The sequence below is a fragment of the Branchiostoma lanceolatum genome, chromosome 6 (assembly GCF_035083965.1).
Source record: "Branchiostoma lanceolatum isolate klBraLanc5 chromosome 6, klBraLanc5.hap2, whole genome shotgun sequence".
Lineage (NCBI taxonomy): Eukaryota > Metazoa > Chordata > Leptocardii > Amphioxiformes > Branchiostomatidae > Branchiostoma > Branchiostoma lanceolatum.
In genome coordinates this window covers 7,844,705-7,866,662 of record NC_089727.1, presented here as the reverse complement: position 1 = coordinate 7,866,662, position 21,958 = coordinate 7,844,705, and the positions used below count along the sequence as shown (strand labels likewise).

General features: G+C 40.6%; 2 protein-coding genes and 1 long non-coding RNA gene across 4 annotated transcripts; 2 read left to right on the top strand and 1 right to left on the bottom strand.

Annotated features, from left to right (window-relative positions):
• The first annotated feature begins 1,785 nt into the window (after positions 1-1,785).
• On the top strand, positions 1,786-11,123 carry LOC136436382 (uncharacterized). 2 transcript variants are annotated; one of them, XM_066430322.1, is made up of 10 exons: positions 1,786-2,067; positions 3,182-3,336; positions 3,732-3,852; positions 4,298-4,428; positions 4,916-5,004; positions 5,599-5,723; positions 6,463-6,630; positions 7,125-7,263; positions 7,772-8,359; positions 9,201-11,123. In XM_066430322.1, the coding sequence occupies exons 1-10, from the start codon at positions 2,064-2,066 to the stop codon at positions 9,673-9,675; spliced, it is 1,995 nt and encodes a 664-aa protein (XP_066286419.1). In that variant the 5' UTR covers positions 1,786-2,063; the 3' UTR covers positions 9,676-11,123. The 2 variants fall into 2 exon arrangements, with proteins under 2 accessions (XP_066286419.1, XP_066286418.1); XM_066430321.1 differs by lacking the exon at positions 1,786-2,067 and having other exon boundaries at positions 2,969-3,336.
• Positions 5,002-7,233, bottom strand: LOC136436383 (uncharacterized). Its single transcript, XR_010756034.1, has 2 exons — positions 7,120-7,233; positions 5,002-6,647 (listed from the first exon to the last, which is right to left on the bottom strand). It is a non-coding gene; the product is annotated as an uncharacterized lncRNA (long non-coding RNA).
• Positions 11,124-19,893: 8,770 nt separating the features above from the next.
• On the top strand, positions 19,894-21,330 carry LOC136437224 (uncharacterized). The gene is made up of 2 exons (XM_066431705.1): positions 19,894-20,598; positions 21,214-21,330. The coding sequence occupies exons 1-2, from the start codon at positions 19,894-19,896 to the stop codon at positions 21,328-21,330; spliced, it is 822 nt and encodes a 273-aa protein (XP_066287802.1).
• Positions 21,331-21,958: the final 628 nt, after the last annotated feature.

The window sequence follows — 21,958 nt, the reverse complement described above, 5'->3', positions numbered from 1 at the left end:
GCCTCGGTCTGTGTAGCACCTCTGCGGCCAAGTTCTGACGTTGTTCTTACCTTGTAAAGCGTCAACAGATGGCACATGTGCACAGGAAACCATTTCATATCTAGGAAGCCGAGTCTGTGATATTTTCTCGCTGAGGTTCAAAAATGATACTTGCCAGCTTTCATAGACTGGGGGTTAACTCCCAATGGTAATAGATTGGTTCAAAACACTTGTTTCATGGGGGAATCCGAATAACTATAAGCACATGGCATTGGTAACGTCAGTCAAAGTCAAAGTCCTAGCACCTACCAAAACTTGTTTGGGATAGTGAACAATAGTAGCTATATGTTAGGCCCATTACGTAAGCTTTACGAAGACTTTTTGACCATTTTTCAACCCCCAATTGCACACGTTAACGGAGAATGGGTGATAAACACACACACACATAAACACACACACACACATAAACACACACACATAAACACACACACACACACATACATACATACATACATACACAAACACACCAGGAACATTATTTTCAAGACCAGCCCGATATTTCTGAACATCGCCCTATTTTTCTGAGGGCACTATTTTCAATGTATGGGTTTCAATGGGATGAAGAAGTCAAAGTCAATTCCTGACCTAAAGCAAGGGGAAAATAAGTTGCTACGGCTGTGTGATTGACAAACAAGTATAACCACATTGCAAAAGTCATTTTGGTATCAACCTAAGATTTCTTATAAAACATCGCCCCAGTTGACGTTTGTCCAATGATTGTTCGTAAAATGATTTGTTAACGGGGAAGGCCCTGATTTAAGACACCTTTTTACGCCGCCGTTCAAACTCACGGCGCTCCGCTAGTCACCAGGGAGTGGTCAGTTTCATGAATGAAATTTGGACACATTAGTCCTAAGAACATATGGTAAGAAATGCATTAAAAATATGTGCAGTTCATGAATCCTTCACGCTCTGCGTTACAACCGGTAACCGCTGCGAGAAGTTTTCGTGAAATCAATGTAACGTTAACGTTACCTTTCAATTTTGTGTTACCTTAGACAGTGTGCCCTAAGTTAATTAAGACGCTTTTGTACTTTTGTACTCTATTCAAAAGTTGATGATAAGTTTAAGTAAACAAGCAGTCGTACATTTACTTCCGTGCATATGGCACTTGTGTGACTGATTGGTATAGGACTATAATTCGTTCTCATTTAAATGTGCACGTTTTGTAATCTCGACGTTACCGATTGAAATAAGACGTTCCTGGTATTAGGATATGCCACATATAAGATGTCAAACTAGTTTTTATGACGACTTAAAACTTTTCTAGCTTTTAAAAACGGCAGTTTGGTACCTTATATGTGTCATATCTTAATGCCAGGAACGTCTTACTTCTTACGGTGACGGAGATTAAAAAATGTGTACATTTAAATGAGAACGAGCGTAATAGGTCCTGATCACAAGCCACCGCAGTAGTGGCACGATACTGGACACTGCAGACCTGACCTGGCTGTAATTTATCTGGAGGGTACTCGGGAAGGTGCTGACGAAGGTCAAAATTTTACTGGTACTGGTGGTTGCAGTGAGATTTTTGAAAGAAAAAAGTTTCTCTCTTCTGCTAGATCTCAACGTGTGTCATGTAAATCTTCGCCAATCCAGTTGCTCTGTTGAAACGTCTTGAAGTACGTCATATGTGCAGTTCTGCAACTGGACAATAGGTGGCGCTTTTGACAGGTCCTGCACTAGGACAAGTCATAAATTCGAATCGCAAGTCTAGTATTCAGATCGGATGGGGAACAAAAGCTTTGCTTGTCCTGTTTATAGATTTCTACCTCCTCTTCTTGATAAAGATACAGGAATATGTGGAAGTAGTTCGATACAAGACAAAATCTGTTTGTACCTTGGTTTGTATAATCGGTTCTTTCAACAAAAATAAGCTGCAAGAACATGTTTGCATTTAACGGATCCGGAGGAGGCTTCTTAAAAGTGATCAACCCGATCAAGACGTCTGAAGACAACTAGAAGAATTTCGTCTTAAAAACCTTTAATATTTCATTTCCTGGATACAGACATTAAATGACAACATGGGTAAGTCATTATTTTTTCTTTTTATAGCGTCTCAGTCTTCGATTGCTGATTTCCAGCTAAACTCGTGAGGCCGTAAGAATTAGACCTTGAAATTTAATTGATTTTCAAGTTTCTAATATGTCGAGATTCGGACCAGGTCGTTAACTAATGTTAGACTGTAATCGTTGATTGAGTTTGAGTTTTTAATCTGACATGTGAATGTTTTTTTACGTCATTAACGTTCTTAAAATTTTACGTTACAGCACAGTGTTGATGACAAATGCCCTCCCCATTCCCATGCATGTTATATAATGAAAAATAAGTTAACGTTATGTCAAACAAATTAACAGTTAACGTTATATTGTTACAAATTTTGCTCAAGAAAAATGTTTTTGACCCTTGTATGATTTGAGCTGTGTACTTTTTGTTCCCGCAAACTGCCTGGTTAGTAAAGTTGGCTCCGTTTTGGAGACCTAAACATCAGAGAATTTGTGTTGATTTTCTAGTGAAATTCGTTACACTCTAGACAAGTTGGTCTGATTAAGTGATTCAAGAAAAATCTACCCGACGATGCAAAACCAATCGGTATAGAGGGAAAATATGCTATTCTCTCAAAAGTTTCGTTAACAAACATCACATTTAGGTTAGTTCCTATCCGATTTGTTGTGTTGGCAGTTTAGCAATGATTCAGAATGTTAAGCATATTGAGGTTTCGGTTTTCCCAAGGATTTCCTCACCAAGAACTAAGTTTAATAACGTTATATAACTTAATGTTAACTGACTTCTAGACATAAATGTTGTCTTACAGCAAAAAAGTCAAAATCAACAGAAAATTCAGAATTTCAAAGCAGATCTGAACCATGATCCTTTAATGTTGAAAATAAATTAAAGACAATATGAAAATATGAAAGAGTCAAATCAAAGAAGCAGAAAACATGATTTTTTGCTTGTATGCATGTCTGTGTGTGTATGTGTATAATTCCTAATTCATACAATGCAATGCTACCATACATGTACATGCTCAGTGCCAATTATTTTCAGGGGGGTCTTGAAGGGCCACAAAGCAGTTTGGGTAAGGGTGTGAAGTTTGCCATCTCTGATTACCTTTTTTTTTAAATGTTGCCCTTCATGACAGCCAAGGTGGATGTAGACCAGTCCAAGCAGCTACAGGGTCTGTTAAATGTGTACGGAGTTGACCTTGAGTTAGAGAGAACCAGTGAGTACGACATTAAGGATGCAGCGTCGTCACAAGGGTTTGCTGAGAAGGCTAGGACTATTGCAGAAGAAAAGGTATTCTTCATCTTTGATAGTCATTTCATACAAGAAATCTGTCTTGCAACGATAAATTTTCAAGGAATTATAACATCTACTAACATAATTCCACCAGGGTACATAATTCCATCACCCTGAAAATATATGTCCAACCCAATGTCCCCCAGTATAACACACTCCTGTATATCTAGACTGTGCATACCTGGGGAGTGCTGCACTGGAGTAGAGATCTCTCAAACCGGATTTATGTAACCGGAGGATTGATGTTAATAGGGCTAGACATCGGAAATACCTGCACAATTCAAACACAAACCTGTATTATGTAGGTGGTATTTTGAGCAATGACTCAAATAATCTCTCAGCATTTCTGGTTTGCTCATTGATGTAGTTTTGATGCCGTAACCTCTAACCAGGTGTGCCCCAGGTATGATGATGGGCATGTAGACAGCAGGAGAAGGCAGAGGTTTGCAGAGGTGTTAAATCAACTGAACAAGCCAATGGGAGACTGGGAAGAGTTGGACACTGACGATGATGGTAACATTAAAGTCTTAAATGTTATTCTATTTAAAGTTTCCATGCTGCTGTATATAGTGAAAATAGCCTAGGAAGACCACTCAGGGGACTGATAAAATTGGGTGTACATATGTACATATATTGACAGGTGGTCATTATAGACAGGATTCTTAATGCTTTTGTCAATGCGGAAAACTATCTAAGGGACCATCAAAAAGTCATTGGCCAGGTGGTCCTTACATTCTATGCATAAATGGTCACTTGTACAGGTTTGATTGTACATGTACAATTGATTTCAAAACAGAATTAAATTTGAGGAGAAATTCTTCTCTATATCCATTTATCTACAAAGTTACATTGACTAGCTTCTGAATCATACAAACCAATACGAATGGAACTAAATGTACTTCTGTTTGGTACTGTATGTATAATTAATGGACCAGGTACAAATAACTGTGTTCACCAGGTGATGGGGGAAGACTAGCACAGGAGTGGAGATATGGGAGACAGCCGCTGGACCTGAACAGCCAATCCCTGGCCGCTAAGAAAACCATGCCTTCTGTGTATGTGGGGAACCTATCACTGTCTGTCACCAAGGTGGGATATTCATAGCTTCTTCATCTGTTTTTGAGGAAAATTTCCTACTGACTGTTTCTAGGGCCCTGTATATTCTAGTGCAATAGAAGTACATTTTAGAGAGGAGCTAGTCTCTGGCCTTAGGGCACTTTGGCAACCAGGTTTCTTAGTTTCAACTCTGAATTGTCCTAGATTTATTAGATAGATATCTGTGCTAACTTGCATGGGAAGGGAATTGAAATAATACCTGTCATTTACAAATGGAAGGAAGATAGAATGCAAATGAAGAAGGAAATAAAATGCAGTGTTATAGCAGTACAGTATGACAAGATTTTAGTCTTTGGCACTCGAAATTCAACATACCTAACAGCTCAGTTGATGATTTTTTGTAATGACCAAGGTATGACTGAAGAACGAAAAAAGTCAATCAACAATTCATATGTGAGCTGCACTACACCTTTGCATGTACACAATGAGATAATGAATGTCGTGTTGTTGTTTCACGCAGAGAGAGCTGGCTGGGCTGTTCTCGTCCTGCGGAGAGGTACACGACATCTGGCTGGCCAATAGGAGACCTGATATGGAGCACACATATGCGTGAGTAGTGCATTGTTGTAAATTGTCCTACATACTTTTCTTCCACATCATTTCTACAGTACTGTTCTCCCCATTAATTGCATTAAGTGTGACTTTCTAGCAAATCATCCTAATGGCTTGCTCTGTTTCAATTTTCATGAACTTAACCTTCTCCCTGATGCCTAACTAAACCAATAGGAAATGGGGTGCCAAATGGTTACTTCAGTTTGCTAGAGGTTAAAAGGCAACATACTATTCAGACATGTTTTGGTATAATGATTTTGCCATTTAAAAGGTGGAAGATAACCTTGTTGGCAAACCTTTCTAGTACCAGTTCTCTATTAAAAAAGTACCAGTAATGCATTCTTGACTTTTTAACTAAGATCAAGCAACAGTTACTGGATAAATTTTCTAAAGAGACCTTTCAGATAGCAATTCCACTACATGTTATTCATCAGTGACTGAGATTGTGTCTGATGAAATCAGCTGATGAAAGATGATGGATGTTGTCGGAAATGAGAATTTATCCAGGTAGCTTGATTTATTTTCTAACTTAATTTTTCAACTTGATGTCTGACCTTCATTGATGTATCAGAGTTTCTTCTGTGCTTGCAGGTTTGTGCGTTTCTATGACCGTGACAGCTGTGTGCAGGCCTGTGAGACTATGAGAGGTGTGGAGGTGAGGGGCAGGGCTCTGAGGGTTAACATCGCCGATGAACCCATACACGACAGGAGTCAGAGTAAGGAAATATACAAGAACGGCAGACTTAATGTTTACCCTCATAATTTCACCAGGTACCCCAAGACTAAAAAAAATGTAAAAAGACAGACTCGTCACTGTGTTATTGACGGAATTACTGAATGCTGCATGGGTAGATTTCTTTAACCTTTAGCAATCTGCAGTAGCTGTTTAGCACCCAATCCCTATTGGTTACAGAGTTAGTAGCAGGGAGAAGGTCAATTTCACCTTTTTTAAACAATATTGTACAATGGGATGAAAGAGCTTTGTGGGAAAACACTTCAAGTACTAAGTATTCTGAAGGGCTTTAAGACTTACATGACTATTCATTATATAAGTCTAATTGTATAATCTATTCCACCAGTTTGTCTCATCTATCTACATGTAATTCTTATGAAGATGATTTGTGCTAGCCTTATCATTTGTATGTATGAATATATCTTCCTACAGAAACTGATTCTAAATTTGATTATTTTTCAATCAAAGTCCATTAATTTACATTTTCTGGAGCATCTGATCTTCCAGTCATATTGCAATTTGCAAACCTAAATCTGCACTGTTTCAACCACATCTTAATTATGAAACAGTTCCGAGCCAGTGTCAGGTAAACTCTTAGTCTTAAACTTAATCATTCTGAAGTAGCCGTTTGGCACCCAATTCCCTTTTGATTACAGAATTAGGCAGCAGGGAGAAGGTTAATCCTTTTCAAAAACTGAAGTACTTTATCCCCGCTTTTACAGAAGACTCCCTGGTAACGCAGAAGCCCGTTGGACGGTACTATCCGAAGACGGAGAACTCGGAGCAGAAGAAGCTGGTGTGGGCGCTGCGGCAGTCGTGTTCAAGGTTCCACAGTCAGCACGTGTTGTACGCTAATGAGTTCTTCCTGCAGCTCAAGGATCCCCAGCCAGGTAGGTAGGGGGAGCTGCTGCAAGATATGAGGACTACAAGGAGAATGCATGACTATGTATATTAAGTTAACCTTACACATTTCAGGGCATGATTTCAAGAAACTGGCACAGGTAGTATCTAAAATTACCTGCACTCAATAAGTTTCACCTGCACTGCACTGTACAGGTCCAGTTTTAACAGTACTAAACTGCATATGGATGTGGTATTTCAAGCCCAATGTATTCATTTGTCAGATGATAAGACAATAACTCACACCTGAAAGTAAGGATCTAATTTACTATATTATACAAAATCTGTCATTTTATCATATACAAATGTACATGAAATACCATTCATTCTGATGAAGACTTTTGAATAAAAGGTTGAAACCGGTAAATCGTTGTATCTCAGCCGTCCTGCATCCTTCTGACACCGAATCGATTAAGGATTACTATATGATACAAAATCCGTCATTTTATTATATACATAGATACCATGTGTTTCCTCACCCCAGGAGCAGGTTTCTGTGCTAACCGACTGGTGGTGGATTTTGACGAGGTGCTGTCATGGCTGGATGATATCCCAGAGGACCTTGCACCGGCAGTGGGTGATGAGGGTCCTGCGTACACACTACAGGAAGGCAGGGGGGAACTGTGAGTGGTTTGTTCCTACCTACAAGTATTGTAGAATGGAATGTAGATGCCTAGGAAAAAATGTTGTTTCCTGTTTTGGTCCGAAAAAAAATTGGAGTTCAGCCAAGTTATCTGACTAGTACATTTTGGCAATGCAAAACTAAAGATACATTTAGGACACTGGTATTTTCAACATCATTATACAGATATACATTGTACAAGAACAAGAATAGTTTTATTGATGAAATTTACAAAGAAGCAAAACTTTTCACAGACTTAATCTGTTAACCGAGTGTGAAACAGTACGTCTGCTTTGAATTTCATCACTCAGATGTCCCGCGCCAGCGACTGATAAAAAAAGGCTTAAGGGTTGGCAGGATTTTGCTAGACAACTAAAGGTGAGACCAAAGCAACCTTCAGTTTTGTAACATCATAAGTTCAAACTCAACATCTTCCAAACCACGTGCCATGGCGACTTGTTCATATTATGAACAAAATCTCAAAGACTGATCTTGTTTTTCCTTTTTAGCCTCCGCCAGCAAAGAGCCACCCGACATCATAACCTATCCACTCCAGCCACCTACAGGAATCAGCAACACCCACTGCCTACATGTGTACCTCCTGACTCAAAGCAGCAGCAAACAAACTCACATTCTGAAACAGATAACACTACACATCTGACTTTACCATCTTCCATGGATATCGTATCAACGTTGACAAAAAGTGACTCAGGGACTGACAGTCTTGCATCTGAGTCCCTTGCGGTGACTTTACAAGCATCTTCAAACAGCAATGACAGCGTTGCCAAAATGAGTGATTCAACAGAATCGAACAGTGAAGAAAGCAAAGAGCCCTTCGTGTCATTTAAGCAATCATCTGGTGCTAAACTTACTGAGAATGTCAGAGTCATGTCTCCAGCCTCAGATACAAGTTCAGCCTCTTTAAGTTTCAATAGTCGTGAGAAAGGAAACACGTACCTTAAGGAGCCAGTGGGATCACAAGAAGGGAAGGTTCATTTGTGCACAAAGAGGGTAGCAGGTACTGGACAGCTGTCACCAATGGCACTCCTGTCACCTCCATCTGCCAGTCCTATCAGGAGGATGTCCCCAACTTCAAGGTAAAGCCATCTAACATCAAGTTTACTGTACTTTAAACTTTCTGTTCTTAAGTTTCCATTTATGGTCTTGCGCTGAGCCCCTAAGACAATGCTCCCTATTCTTCTCATGGGTTGTTTCTTAAGAGCTTTGTTTTTATATCTTGTCTACTATAAATGCATTTAAGTTTGCTGTAGTTTTAACTTAGCATTTTTTGTGGTGAGCTCTGCACTGTGAAATTAAGACAAAAGCAAAAATGTTTGTTTTGTCTCCTGTCCGCTTATCCCATTGTTTCAACTATGAGCTTAAATCACCAAATTGAATCAGCGGGAACTTAAATGCATACATAGATTAGCACAATCAAGGTCAATTTATCTGTGGATTTATCTGAATATTGGACACACTTCGTCTCTCATTTTAATCTCATGATAAGCATTAGACTGGTTGATTTAGAGGAAAGTGTTCAGTCAGTTCTTTTCTTTTGTACATGGAAAATCCCTTTGGATGGCATTTCAGCACCAGGTTGCTACATTGAGGGGAAAAATCAAAACGGTACCACAGAAACTGTTTCTTTTGTTCTACACCATAACAATCTTATTTCTGCCAGATATACTGTAAAAGATGGAATGGTTGTACATGTATGTTTGCAGTTTTCACGATGACCTCTTCAATGTGCACTTAGATTTGTTTTGTTCTGGCTTCTCCTTATCTATAACTGCAAATTTAAAATCACTACTCCATTTTCTCCCCATTTCAAAATCAAGCCCCCACAAACATGTTCTCTTACTGTATAATCTTTCATCCTTGTTTCCTGGTTGTAAAATGATTATTCAATTTGTCCCATTCTGTTTTATGCATTTCCAGGCGACACTACCGATCACCACGATGTCTGTACCCCGTTCCTGGTGCACCATATCCCACAATGCTCAGCACCACAGTCCCAGCTGCCTTCCCATCATCCATGTTTGATAAGAGTGATGACAACAAAACTGTCGGTCACCTGATGAACTGTCCCGTTGGAGAGCTGGTCAAGCTTGACCAAGATTCGCCTAACGATTTACAGCTGATAGAATTAGACCATGGACACTCTGATATAAAGTCTAGCAATCAAATGCAGGAAATTGTATCACTGTTTGAAGAGAACGATGCATTAACTCAAGAACACAAGGATCATATATCGGTACAACCCTTTAAGTCTAACCTACAGTTGTTAGAAGAGTTGCTGGGAAGGTGTGAGGTCGGTCCACCCAATGTTGTTGTTGTTGTTGATGAAGAGATTAAAGAAGATAACAAGGTTAATGTAGAGGAGAACATCACCAGTCATGATGGGAAAGCCTGAGCTATGGGTAGCTATACCCAAGCTAGTATAAGAGGTAACAGATACAGATATACGATCAAACCTGTCTATGGCCCGATTTACACACAAGTTTTTGTAGTCGACTCAGGGATTTGTGTGTGAGGAGCTTTGGTCAACTCAATTGGAATTTTTCTACTAGAAAATGCTACTTGAGTGGCCTAGGGTTTTCTTTGCACAGCCATGGGTCGACTCCAAGTTGACAAAAAATGCATTTGTATGGTAACCACTCAAGGAACTTGGTCACAGAGACAGGTGGACACTATATTCTTGAGACTTGGGTCAATGGGAAAAAGTATCTAAGGGACCCAAAAGCGACTGCTAACTTGGTTGTAGTAGTAAGGTACCGGTAGCCAAAAATAATCTAAGGGATCAAAAAGTGACCGCTATGGCATAATGCAGAGATGGTCACCAGAACAAATTTGACTCCAAATAACTTTTCAACTAGCTATAGGAGACAGTAATTACAGTGTATGTTGCACAAGATCTAGAGGAATGATTTAGTGTCTTGTTAATGTACCATAGATTCATGTGGAGAAATCACAAGATCTGATGAAGGAAAAGCATCAATGGTATGATCAGTCAGTTTAAACATGTTTTCTTTTATGTACAAGTTTACTTGTATACTGCTGCATGCAAAGACAAATACTTGTTCAGTATTTCCCATGCTGCTATGTTTGTATATAGTAGATGCAAGATATGCTGCAAAAACTATAGCCCGAGTGCTGCAACTACAGTGGAAGAACTCACTGTGATTATAGAACGTTGATGTTTAGTTTTAGAGCATTTGGTCAAGTTGAAAGATGTTATCTGGTGCTGTGTTGGCGTAATGGTTAGTGTGTTTGGACCTGAACATAGCGGTCCTGGATTTGAATCCTCTGACATGCAATGACATGAAACCTAGACACAGTCAATAACAACCCACTGCCTCTACGGCGGCAAAAAGGCTATTGGACCACTTTTACCTTTTGACCTTCTAACTTGAAAATCCATTAGTTACACTCGCAGTTTGGGGAAAGTTTACAGTGTAAGAATTGAGGTGAAGTTTGACCAATAGATGGGGATGGTAAACATCATTTTGGAAGATATTCCGGGAAGATTATATGGATTTGCTTAAGGGCAATGATTTATTTGATGATTTTCTGCATTGATGTTGCTGCATAAGTGATATTTTTATATTTGGTGGTTTTTCCATATGTTTCTCTTTAAGTGATGTGTAAAGAAGTATTTTGTATGGTATATTCTTATCCAATTGCACTTTTTTTCTCCCATTGATATAGTGCACTTGTACTTTTCATGTGTTGTATGGCATTAAACGTTCATAGATTTTATGAACAGTGAGAAACAACTCATATTCAGCTAACATAAGTCTGTCTATCTACTTTTGCCTCATCCCATCCTTTGTACAATAAAATTCTTGATTTGTTGTTACACATGTTAAGTCTTCTGGGGTGTATGATCATATTAGTGCACACTGACTCGATGTTGCGGATGACATCTTCTGGACAACCCAAAATTGATGTGAGCACACGCGAAAAAAAGGAAAAAGCGTAAGAAAAATGTGTTATATCTTAAATCTAAACGATGACGATACTTGGAAAAATAAGTGAACATGCAAAACACTTTAACACATGATAAACAATAAATCTATCATTGTTCTTTCATCAGGAGGAATGATGTAGTTATGACCGTATGTCCTTGATATATCATTTTGTGGTCTGTTGTCCCGATGTTTATTGTAAAAGCAGATGAACAATGAAGTAAAAAGCTTGAAAGATGTCATAGGAAATCGGATAAGGTCTCCAAGCAGATGTTGGGGTGAAAGACCTAAGTGACGGCCGGGCTTCTCTGGCAGTCCCTTACCCCATGTAAGCAGAAGGACGGTTAAGCAAAAAGGCCGAAGTTGATGAGGGTAAACGGATGAGGTCCACATATATCCTAAATTCACTGACAACGTACGTACGTGATGTATACATGAATGTAGGCAGTGCTCTTGCGGACGGACATGGTATTACATGGGCTCCTCGAGCGGCGTCCAAGATCAATCCTTTTTATGCTAATAAGTGCCTCAAAAGTAATTCTATTGTCAATTACTATTGATAGACAAACAGACAAAACATCGTTGCATTTGTTCCAATGTGTCTTCTTGCTTCGCAAAATAGAATTGAAATTTGGACGTGGTAGCCCTTTAGAACGAGACAATTCGACCACCTCTGTTGGCAAGTTGTAAAGGAGACTTAAATTTATGACCTTATATCCCATGGGTTTCTTCATGAAATGTCTTAAATATTGTCATTCTTAATTTTTAAAAAGTCGTATCATTGGGAACAAAATTAAATTAGCCTAAAAAGCCAAACCCCTTTGCTAGCCTTCTGCGATTCCCCCATTTCCGAAAAGACGGCAATTTTGCAATTTGATTTAGCCACTTTTCTCGCACCGGATGGGAGTGGTACTCACCGTGACTGCAGATTAGGCTCTAATAGGGTATACTACGGTATAAATCCCACGATTTTTTAACTCGGAGTTAAAATCAACCCAGGACCCTGTGACAAATAGACGCTGTCGTGAGATCACCGAATAGGTGCCCCCTGGCATCCGGCAGTCCACCGGGACAAGTCTGTGGCTTCGGGACTACACCCACTACCACAGCATATTCACTGGAGCTGTAGTCTGTGATGTTTTTTTTATAGGATCTCTGGTTATGACCCTTTATCTGTAACTACCGAGGTCGTGAAGTATTTGAATTGGCTGGCAGTTTCCAATTTCATTCCTTTAACTTTTATGTCCGTCTATAAGTCATTGGTGTTATTTGCCATTACATGTACTTTTTTTCTGCACTTATTTCCATTCCGTATATGCAGCTATTGCTGTCGATTTTGTCATGGCATTCCACTAAGTTGGCAAGCTCATTTCTTTACCGACAAGCCCGTCGATTTCGTCGGCGAAGCGTAGATTTGTGATTGTCATTCCTCCAGTACCGACTGTTCTTTTATGATTTTCTGTGACATCCGTTATTTTCCCTTTCTAAATATATGTTGAACAGTGGGTGTTGGGGGGGGGGGGGGGTGGCAGACAGCCTTGTTGCAATCAAGGAGGTTTTATCTGTATAAAACCTCCTTGTTGCAATCCTATGGATGTACTGAACCAATCGCTTGATAGATCTGACACTCAACCACTATGAAAACATTCCCACACCCTTAGCTTGAGGTGACACGTCCCTCATCATAATTTTGATCTGGTGGTTCGATCAGCAATGGTGAGTGCTCGTCGTCTTTTCCTGTTCCCGATCTTGTCCTGTGAGAGCTGGGTATAGACCAAGAAAACCTTGGCAAGTGACGTGAAAGTCTAACCTAATTTTGGTGGCTGAATGCATCATATTTCAACCACAGTGGTTGTGTAACGCTATTGCAAAATAGGCTTACTGTTCGGTGACCCTCCCCTCAGTGAACAGCAGTCCACTTTAAAAGACAACAAACGCCTTCCTTGTATCAGTCATGACTAGCCATGTTTTAGGCCGTCGAAATCGTTATGGGACTGTATTGGTTACTTTGGACCACTGTGGCTAAGTGGAAAATGCCGTGCAAATAGGGCCAGGGCTCCCCTTAAAACTGGTGTCAGTGGGGCGATATTTCTGTCAAATTATCTCCAGACACAACAACATCAAACCTCCTTGGAATGACCGAAGCCAAACCCCCGAAAGTCTGGGTTTCCCCGGAGATTACATCGCCCATTTTCTCATAGCTTCTGCCTAACAAAACTAAAGCCAACTAAAACTTTCCCAACAGAATCTGCTAACAAGACTCTGGCACAGACGGTCGGCTGGACTGTACATGGCATACGTTCATTCTTCCCACCTTACGGCCCGGGCCCTGCTGTCTCCGTACCGTCCAGTCCTCGCCGATCTCCGTCTTATCTCTTCCTCGGCTCCTGATCCAGCACGCCTCAGTGCAGCCTCCTCGCATCGTTGCCGCCTGCCCTGGTCTCCTGGTCACTGGCGTCGCACCGACCGTCTTGCCCTCCCGTGCGCATCCTCCAGCATGGCCCCCGGTCCCGGCATGTCTTCCGTCCTGCAGTGTCCCTCTAGATGGTGGTTAAGCAGCATCCCATCCTCGTCGCCAAATGTAAGTAGGGCGATGTTTCGGTCCGGTTCTTTTGGAATGCTGCCGAGGAACTGGCTACAAGACTAAGGAACACACACAGGACACAGCATTGTCGTACACACGCGCACGGGAGTAAAGTTGGGACACACTCTTTCTACTCTCGCTCAACTCCACTCTGGCTTCAACTGTGCTCCCAACTCCACAACCCTGGCTTTTTATTCTGTCTCTTCAGACGAACGGCTAGACCTGGTCAAGACACACTGCAGGACATGTTCCTGTTACTCCGATCATCAGAGGATCACACCTCTTTGTACTTCAGTTCATCAAAAACTCACACATAGTTGACAATGATGTCAATGATCGCACCGCAATAATTGACTGATTACTTTGTTGGGGATGGAGAATCATATTACAAACAGATGCTGCTACAGCTTGCACAAAATGGTAACAGTTACTGCGCACCAATAATATAAACCTACAGCTCTATTTTGTCCACTCTTACATAAGGTGACCCCTCCCCTCAGTGAACAGCAGTCCACTTTAAAAGGCAACAAACGCCTTCCTTGCAATTGTATCAGTCATGACTAGCCATGTTTTAGGCTGTCGAAACCGTTATGGGACTGTATTGGTAACTTTGAACCACTATGGCTAAGTCGAAAATGTTGTGCAAATAGGGTCAGGGCTCCCCTTAAGACAGAAGGGACTCGCCTCTTCCTTTCATTTCTCACCTATGAATTACGCAATTAACGACCTCACTTGTAAAATCGATGGGAAATATTAACACACATTTGTGGCAAATTATTGATTTCGTATTTGTCAACGATGTAACTGTAATACTAATAGAGGTTAACGTTATCAAAAATAGAATAGAACTGAAACATGCATTGCATATATAGTTGATGGGAAAATAATTGTTGACACAAATATGGGAGCGTGTAACTCTAGTTCTGAAGCTGTCTTATTGTTGTTTTAGACCAAAGAGCTGCTATCCCGGATGACTGTGATAGACTGCAGAACTTAGAAATACACTGCATGGTTCATGAGAAAACAATCGTTGACACAAGTATGGGGGCCTGGAACTTGAAATCTAGAAATAGTTTTTGGCTCGTCTGTCTGTCTGTGTTTCCGGATTTGTTTTAGTCAGCATAACTCAAGAACCTGTAGATGGAATATGATGACATTTGGTATGTGAGGAGGTGTTGTCAAGACAAAGGTCAAGGTCAATTTTGACCCCCCCCCCCTGGTATTTTACCTTCAGTTGGTACTGAAGCAGAACATCTGTTTTTTGGATCTTTTGACCTGGACGTGCTATGGTCTTGATGTTTGGTGCCAGATAGCATGTGATGTAAGGAAGACGTGTTGTAGGTTTGCGGGGGCGTTTTTTTCTGAATCTGTCTTGTTGCTGCTGTTTTAGGACGAAGAGCTGCGATCCCGGATGACTGTGAGAGACGCAACTCACGATGACTACCAGGTCGTCATGAACGTGGCGTCTCCGGACACATTTCGGGACGGTTTCGACTACCTTCCGGCCAAGTTTCACGGCTATGTGGACGATCCCGACACGGTGTTTGCCCTTGTGGAGGTAGATGGAGAAGTGGTAAGGGGTGCACAGTAAAGATTTTGTGGAATGGAGAGATGAAAAAGTGTATTCGGAAGGTCAACAAGAAAGTGTGTGTATGCGGGGGGGGGGTCTGTATGAACTGGTGATGAAAGAACAACCTGGAAAATGGCGTGAAATTTGCCAAGCTTACAGTCAGACTGAAACTCGTTACTAACCGATTTTATCATAAGGCCTGTCAACCAAGAAACGAACATGACGGAAATCATTTTGTAAGGTATAAATCACCAGACGCAAGCTGTGATTTCGAACGGAAAATTCTATACGACTATTTTGTTCCTCCTAGGTCTACCTCAGGGTGTCGTGTTCGCAGGATGGTGGGGGAACCGTGTTTGGCAAAACCGAGCGCATTGCTAAAAATTTGCAAGGCAAAAGACTCTCCAAAACATTTATGTGGGCCACGTGGCTTTACACCTTGGCTAAAGTTATGGAGAATTCAGGGCGGACACCAAAAGTACTACATGGAATGAGGGGAACAGAGCGACGGGACCTGCAACGCCAATACAGAGACTTTACCATAAGGATGAAATCTGTGATTGTAAGTATGTCGTGGCCTGTTATTTACACTAACCTGTGCTGTTATGCGTCAGTCAGCGGCAGCGGGGTTTCTTTGGGGCTTGAGTGCAAACGCGAACAAGAAATATACTTGACCTCGGCGACGTATGCCCTAAGTTGCATATCGATCTAATATGTATTGTAGCATAACCTCAACGTCAGTGACACATGTCACAACTATAGTTCCACGACCTCATACCTTCGCCCAAGGCTTGCTTCGCCAAATTATAACGACTGGTGTATTTTAAATGCTTCTCATTGATTAATTTGCATAATCAGCAGGTCATCTTCTCTAACCAAATAACACCAATTATTCCAAGTATGAAGTCTTCTTTTAGCAACGAAGGCCATCGTAGTATTTCTTTATCAATTATATAAACGAGGCCCTGCTTTGCATAATGTTTGCGTTATGATGTTCACCTTCACTTCCAAATGCCGAAAGTATTAGATTTTCGTCATTTACCAATATGAAATTATACCGAACTGCATTTTCTCCTTGAATACGCAAAATAAGTCTTCATGGGCATATGATTCCTATCTATTGATATTCAGTTATCGGTTTCACATGTCACAAGTTTGGGATTCCTACCATGGAACGCAGCGTACTTAGAAAGTTTCCTAATTAATCAACTAAGCTAATTAGCATTTGATAATGACTATCTACCAACAAAACATATGAACACAGCATGTCCATAACACGATATATATGTGAAATCCAAAGTTGTAGGACAACTTAAAACAACCAGGAGGTCCATCATCGAACTTGTTTTGCTGACACCTACCAAATATGATACACATCTAGACACAGCTTCTTAATTGGGTTATCGAGGTAAAACAAAATCAATTTTCAAGGGGATGTATTCATGAAATTTTCATAATATTTTCAGATCGAACGCTTTAATGCAAAAATGTCTCCAAAACAAACGTAGGGTCCAAGTTGTAACCTTAACCTGAAAGCATCGATATAGGGTTCACATTTGAGTACAGAAAACAAAAACAGTCTGTCAACTACCCGACACGGCATCAGCTTGGAAATGTGCCTTGTAGCACGACTGTCAAAGCCCATCCGAGGTATAAATGCTGAGACTAGGGGATAGAAATACAAATAGCCTCTTCTGAAATCACATTCCATCAGTTGACGCCCGCAATGCCTACTTCGTCTCTCTAGAATGTCATGTACTTTTGCTGGGACGCAGCCCCCGTGAAGGACCGACTGACTGCCGCCCAGATCTCCCTCCCCACCCTCGTCCCCTACCGGCCTACCGACATCCACCGCCTGCTGCCGCCCGCCTTCTCAGCTGCCGTCCTGTCTGAAGGCTTCGTCTTTGTTGACTGGGATCCACACAAACTTTCTGAATCCAAGATGCAGAAGTTTGTAAAAGCGGGCTGCTACGTCCTTGTCGACTCGACCAAACCGGCCGCCAAGAGTCTTAGCTTCGGGGGGAGTTACATGACTCCCCGAGGCAGGGTGTATCACATAGACATACACTGTAAGGACGAGGCTTTGTGTAAGGCTCACATCATAAACCACGTGAAGAATGCCTTTAGCCAGTATACATGCATGATAACCTTCTGTGTTATGGTGATTGACAAGGGGTTAAAGGATGTAGTGATGAAGTATTTCGTCCGGGATTTGCATTTCAAACACCTTCCACACGACCATGCATATGTTCATGAAGACTACCAGAATTCAAAGATTGCAAAACCTGTTCCTAAGTCCAAATAATGAGGACATAAAAGTGTTTGACAAAATTCTTTGAATTTGGCTGTATTATTAGTTGTAAACTAATGGCAATTGGGCAATTTCAACAGTCCAGATATCCTAAGTTAAGCATAAAACTATGAATACCTCTCAAAATGAATTATACTTTTCGGTGAAAAGACTAAGTGCTAAAAATAAAATTTCTTGCAGATGTGCATAGAAACATCTTAACCGTAGAAAAAAATCAAACTAACTACTTTATAGAAATTATAGTAAAAAAAGCTTGTGTAAAAGTGATTTTGGGGTCTCTTTAAATCACAAAGCTTAATGTTTTAGTAAACATAGCAATGGTATAACATTTAGTCAAATGGCCAGCTTAAGTGTAACCGTGGCTGTATAGGTATGCTAGTGTTTAAACTGTAGATCAGTGGTTCACGTTTATGTGTTAGAAGATCATCAGAAGATGTAAGAATAAGCAGTATTACTATAAAAAGTAGTAGTACATAACTTGTGGTCCAATGCATTATGCTGATGAATGTTAGACATCCAGGTAATAAGATAAGCCCAAAATAGTAATTCAAGCAACTGGATAAAATTTTCACAATTTTATCCAGTTGCTGTAACTATTTTGGGCCAAAAATGTATTACTTTTATAGAAGAGGATCGGAGAAGATGCAGAAGAGGGTACTATAATTATACCATTCCTAAGGTGTCTCTTTGAGACAAGATGCTGTACTCTAGTATGTTCTGCGGTATATGTTTGAGATTAGTAATATACTAATGATTTTCTTGGAACGTTATACAACCAGGTAACTTTTTCTGTCAGCATTTTGGCAGTCTGTCTGCTATATATATATATATTTTAAAACTAATTGATTGTTCATTCTGTGCAGAAAGTACAGGTACAACTAGTGACTGTTAACACTGTAAGTTGCCCTACGGATATACATGTACAATCATTCACAGTCCTGCTACGAACACTTTTCCCAGGGTTGTAATGATCAAGGATATGGAGGCAAAGTCGTCGCAGCATTGTGCATAGTTTACTTTGAACTCTAAATGCAGGCGAAAGGTTTGCTGCTCGGAACCTCGATTTTGCCTCTGTACGTCTGCTTGGAGATCAAAATCTAATCATCTTCAATAGGACAAGACCTAACCACATACCAAATTTCATCTTTTTGAATTTCACATGCTCGCCATGAACTTTATTTACATATTAAAAATACATGTAGCAACGTATGATAATTAATTGGTAAGATTACGATAGTCTATTACACATATCCGTATTAACTATGGTCATATAGTTCATAGAACATTGATTATTATTACTATTATTATTATTAATTATACATCACTATCAATAATGCAATAAACAGCAATCAACATAATTATATGATGTTGACAGCACTGTTCTATATGAAGCATATTCCATTGTTTGTCTAAGTTCTCAAGGTACATTTATCTGCGAACAATAAAACAGTGTTCTCCTTATATGTGACATATCTGTATTTGCATTATGCAAGCAGTATCAATTGGTTGATATGGTCAATTTGTTTTCGATGTTGTGAAGCTTGTAACCAAGTATGAACTGCTTCCATATTTGATCTAATGCAGCCTTCCCACTTCTAGCCTGATGATATAGGTTTGACAATATCACTCTTGTCAAAAAGTGCTCAACAGTACCACATGAGTCACGTGACAGACATCTATCATTCTGTTCCAAGACCTTCCAATGGCTATCTACCATTCAGCACGACCATGGCATGTCGAGAACACAAGATATCAAAACCGGAAGTTCTCCTGCAGTGCCGTAGAATGCCAATAGAAGGCCCATTATCAAACTTGACCTTCGTTTTGCCGACACCTTTCCACCTATCAATTATCATAAAGCTTCTCGAGTTATGCTGTCTACAAACAAACCCAACCATAAGCACACCAAACTATGCAAACGACACCGACAACACAACCTTCTTGACGAAGGTAAATATATTATTCGTCCTGTGGGCCGTATAACACTACCCGGGACGCGTACCCGGAAGTGACTTTAACGTTGCAGCTTTCATGAAATAGAAAGGAAATCACAACATTGCACAAGTAACGAGCAACTGCTATATATAGTAATCCCTGTAATAGGGGCTCGAGCTCAACAGCACCGAAAGCAGAAGAGGTGCTTGCAGTCAAGCTCCTGTGATCTAAGGTCTCCCTGACAGAATCATTCAGTTTTAAAAATGTTGAGAATCTGTGAGAAGCTTCGGGAGGCCGACGCCAAGGCCAGGAGACTCGGACTAGTGCGTACGGAGACGGACTACCTCCGTGCCCTGGTGGACGCCATGGCTGACATGGATAGGGCGGTGGAAGTGGAAGTGCTGAAAAGTCTCGGCGACGTCAACTTAGAGAAGGGACAACTCGACAAGGACGGACTAATGTTCGACAGGGCCATGTTGTTGTACAGGGCTGCACTGCTCCGGTGTAAGGACAAAGATATGGCAGAAAGTCTCGAAAATCGTTACTTGTACGCAGAGAAACTACGAGTAGGGAAAAGAGGAACATTCCCTAATGATTATGAACCCCAGACCAACGGCGAGAAAATGTATTCGCCTGCCAAGACATCTGAGAAGTTTTCACACCTGGATCATCGAAGGTTGACTTCTGGCTATGACAAAGACTTTGTGCTGCTTGAATATACCAAGTTAATGATAGAAGGTGTCATAAACGAGGACAATTTGTTGGAAACGGAAGCGATCAAGAGTTTCGGTGACGTGTTCCTGAAAAGAGGAACAGAAACTGGAGACACGCCATGTTTGACCAAGGCCACTGCTCTGTACAACACTGCACTGACACGGTGTGAGAGGGTACAGGGCACAGTGGCACTCATTCACCGCTTATTGTACACGGCAAAAATCAGAGCAGACCTAAAAAGAACGGGGAATAAGGTACGTTTCATATATTTTTATATGATAGAATCTGGCGTTTTAAGTGAGAATTTAAACACTTTAACGGGTATATCGAAGGCAATAATGGGGAACTTGGCGGTCATGATCATACGCAAAGAACATTTCTCGGGTATTATTTCATCTCCAGACTTAAAACCCTTGTCCTGCTGACGTTTTTTTTACGCAATTTATTTCATCAATTAGTGTTATTGACTTTTTCTGCGCTACTGTGGCATAGCTACTTCCGTATCCAGTGCGTTTCGCTGCGGTCTGATACGTTCAGTTGAGAAATACCCCCAATCCGTACATATATCGTTACGGGACTCACATGACAGGCTCTATGATACCCATCTTATATGTGATGGGTCCAGTAGTACAAGGGTTGTAGTACCATGAGCCATATCTGTCAATGTCGTATGTTGTTAATTGTCTCACTATTAACAATAAAGTCATAGTGCAGTATACTTCATAGCTATAGTCATATGGAGACAAAGTTCATTCACTTTCGATTAGAATTTGCGTTGAAACAAACTTATAGTTCTTTATAATGTTGTTTACTCAACTAACATGAATTGTTGTGTAAAATGACTCTTGTTCTGATGTGTATAATTGAAGGGTACAAGGCTCAGACAACGACAACAACAGCGAAGGGGACACCTGTCAAGGGACCTCCTAGTTACGTCATCAAACACTGACGTCATCGGTGACGCAAATGGTCACCAGTTCATGTGAGCACTGGATTGGTGATTTTGTTTTATGTTGTTGACAAGCCGTCTCAACTTAATGATGAATTATGAATTGAAGAAATCAAACATTCCTTTTTCCAACTAACACGTGTGCACATGTATTGTGGGTAATATGTCAAAGGTGAAGGCCACTGACACATAAACAAAACACGTCTTGACATTCTTCTGCAAGTCGAGACAATTGTCAGCCAATTGGTTGGTTTTCAATTATTGTACGATAATAAAAAGGGTTTCTTTCATTACGACAGATATGCAAAGTTTGTTTTTTTATTCCACAAAGACGTTTTAAAATGCACTTTGGCACATATGAATGTTGTTTAACGTTAGATACCAAAACCATCTGGTCATCTCGCAGGTCACCGTGTGACTACATTTTAAGTCTGACACCCAAACACGCTCCAGACTACAGGTATGTGCACTTATTTCCTCTGGCTCCTTTACTTCCTTCGATGTACCGTCTTAAATGCTGCATATGTACACCTAGCACTCTTCACTTGGTGAACCTTTACAATGTAATTGTGTAGTTACCCCCTGAACTGGATAGGTCTCAATTTTGCCCCCCCCCCCCTCTGTGTGTTACCTTGGTACTGCAGCAAAGCTTCCGGTTTTTGTAT

What these genes read in the sequence shown, in the direction of transcription:
- LOC136436382 (XM_066430321.1), top strand. Translation starts at nt 3,163, where the DNA reads ATGTTGCCCTTCATGACAGCCAAGGTGGATGTAGACCAGTCCAAGCAG. An exon ending in GTTGGACACTGACGATGATG is followed by an intron (nt 3,853 to 4,297) that starts GTAACATTAAAG and finishes TGTGTTCACCAG; the next exon opens with GTGATGGGGGAAGACTAGCA. An exon ending in CAGGAAGGCAGGGGGGAACT is followed by an intron (nt 7,264 to 7,771) that starts GTGAGTGGTTTG and finishes TTTCCTTTTTAG; the next exon opens with CCTCCGCCAGCAAAGAGCCA.
- LOC136437224 (XM_066431705.1), top strand. Translation starts at nt 19,894, where the DNA reads ATGTTGAGAATCTGTGAGAAGCTTCGGGAGGCCGACGCCAAGGCCAGG. An exon ending in TAAAAAGAACGGGGAATAAG is followed by an intron (nt 20,599 to 21,213) that starts GTACGTTTCATA and finishes GTATAATTGAAG; the next exon opens with GGTACAAGGCTCAGACAACG.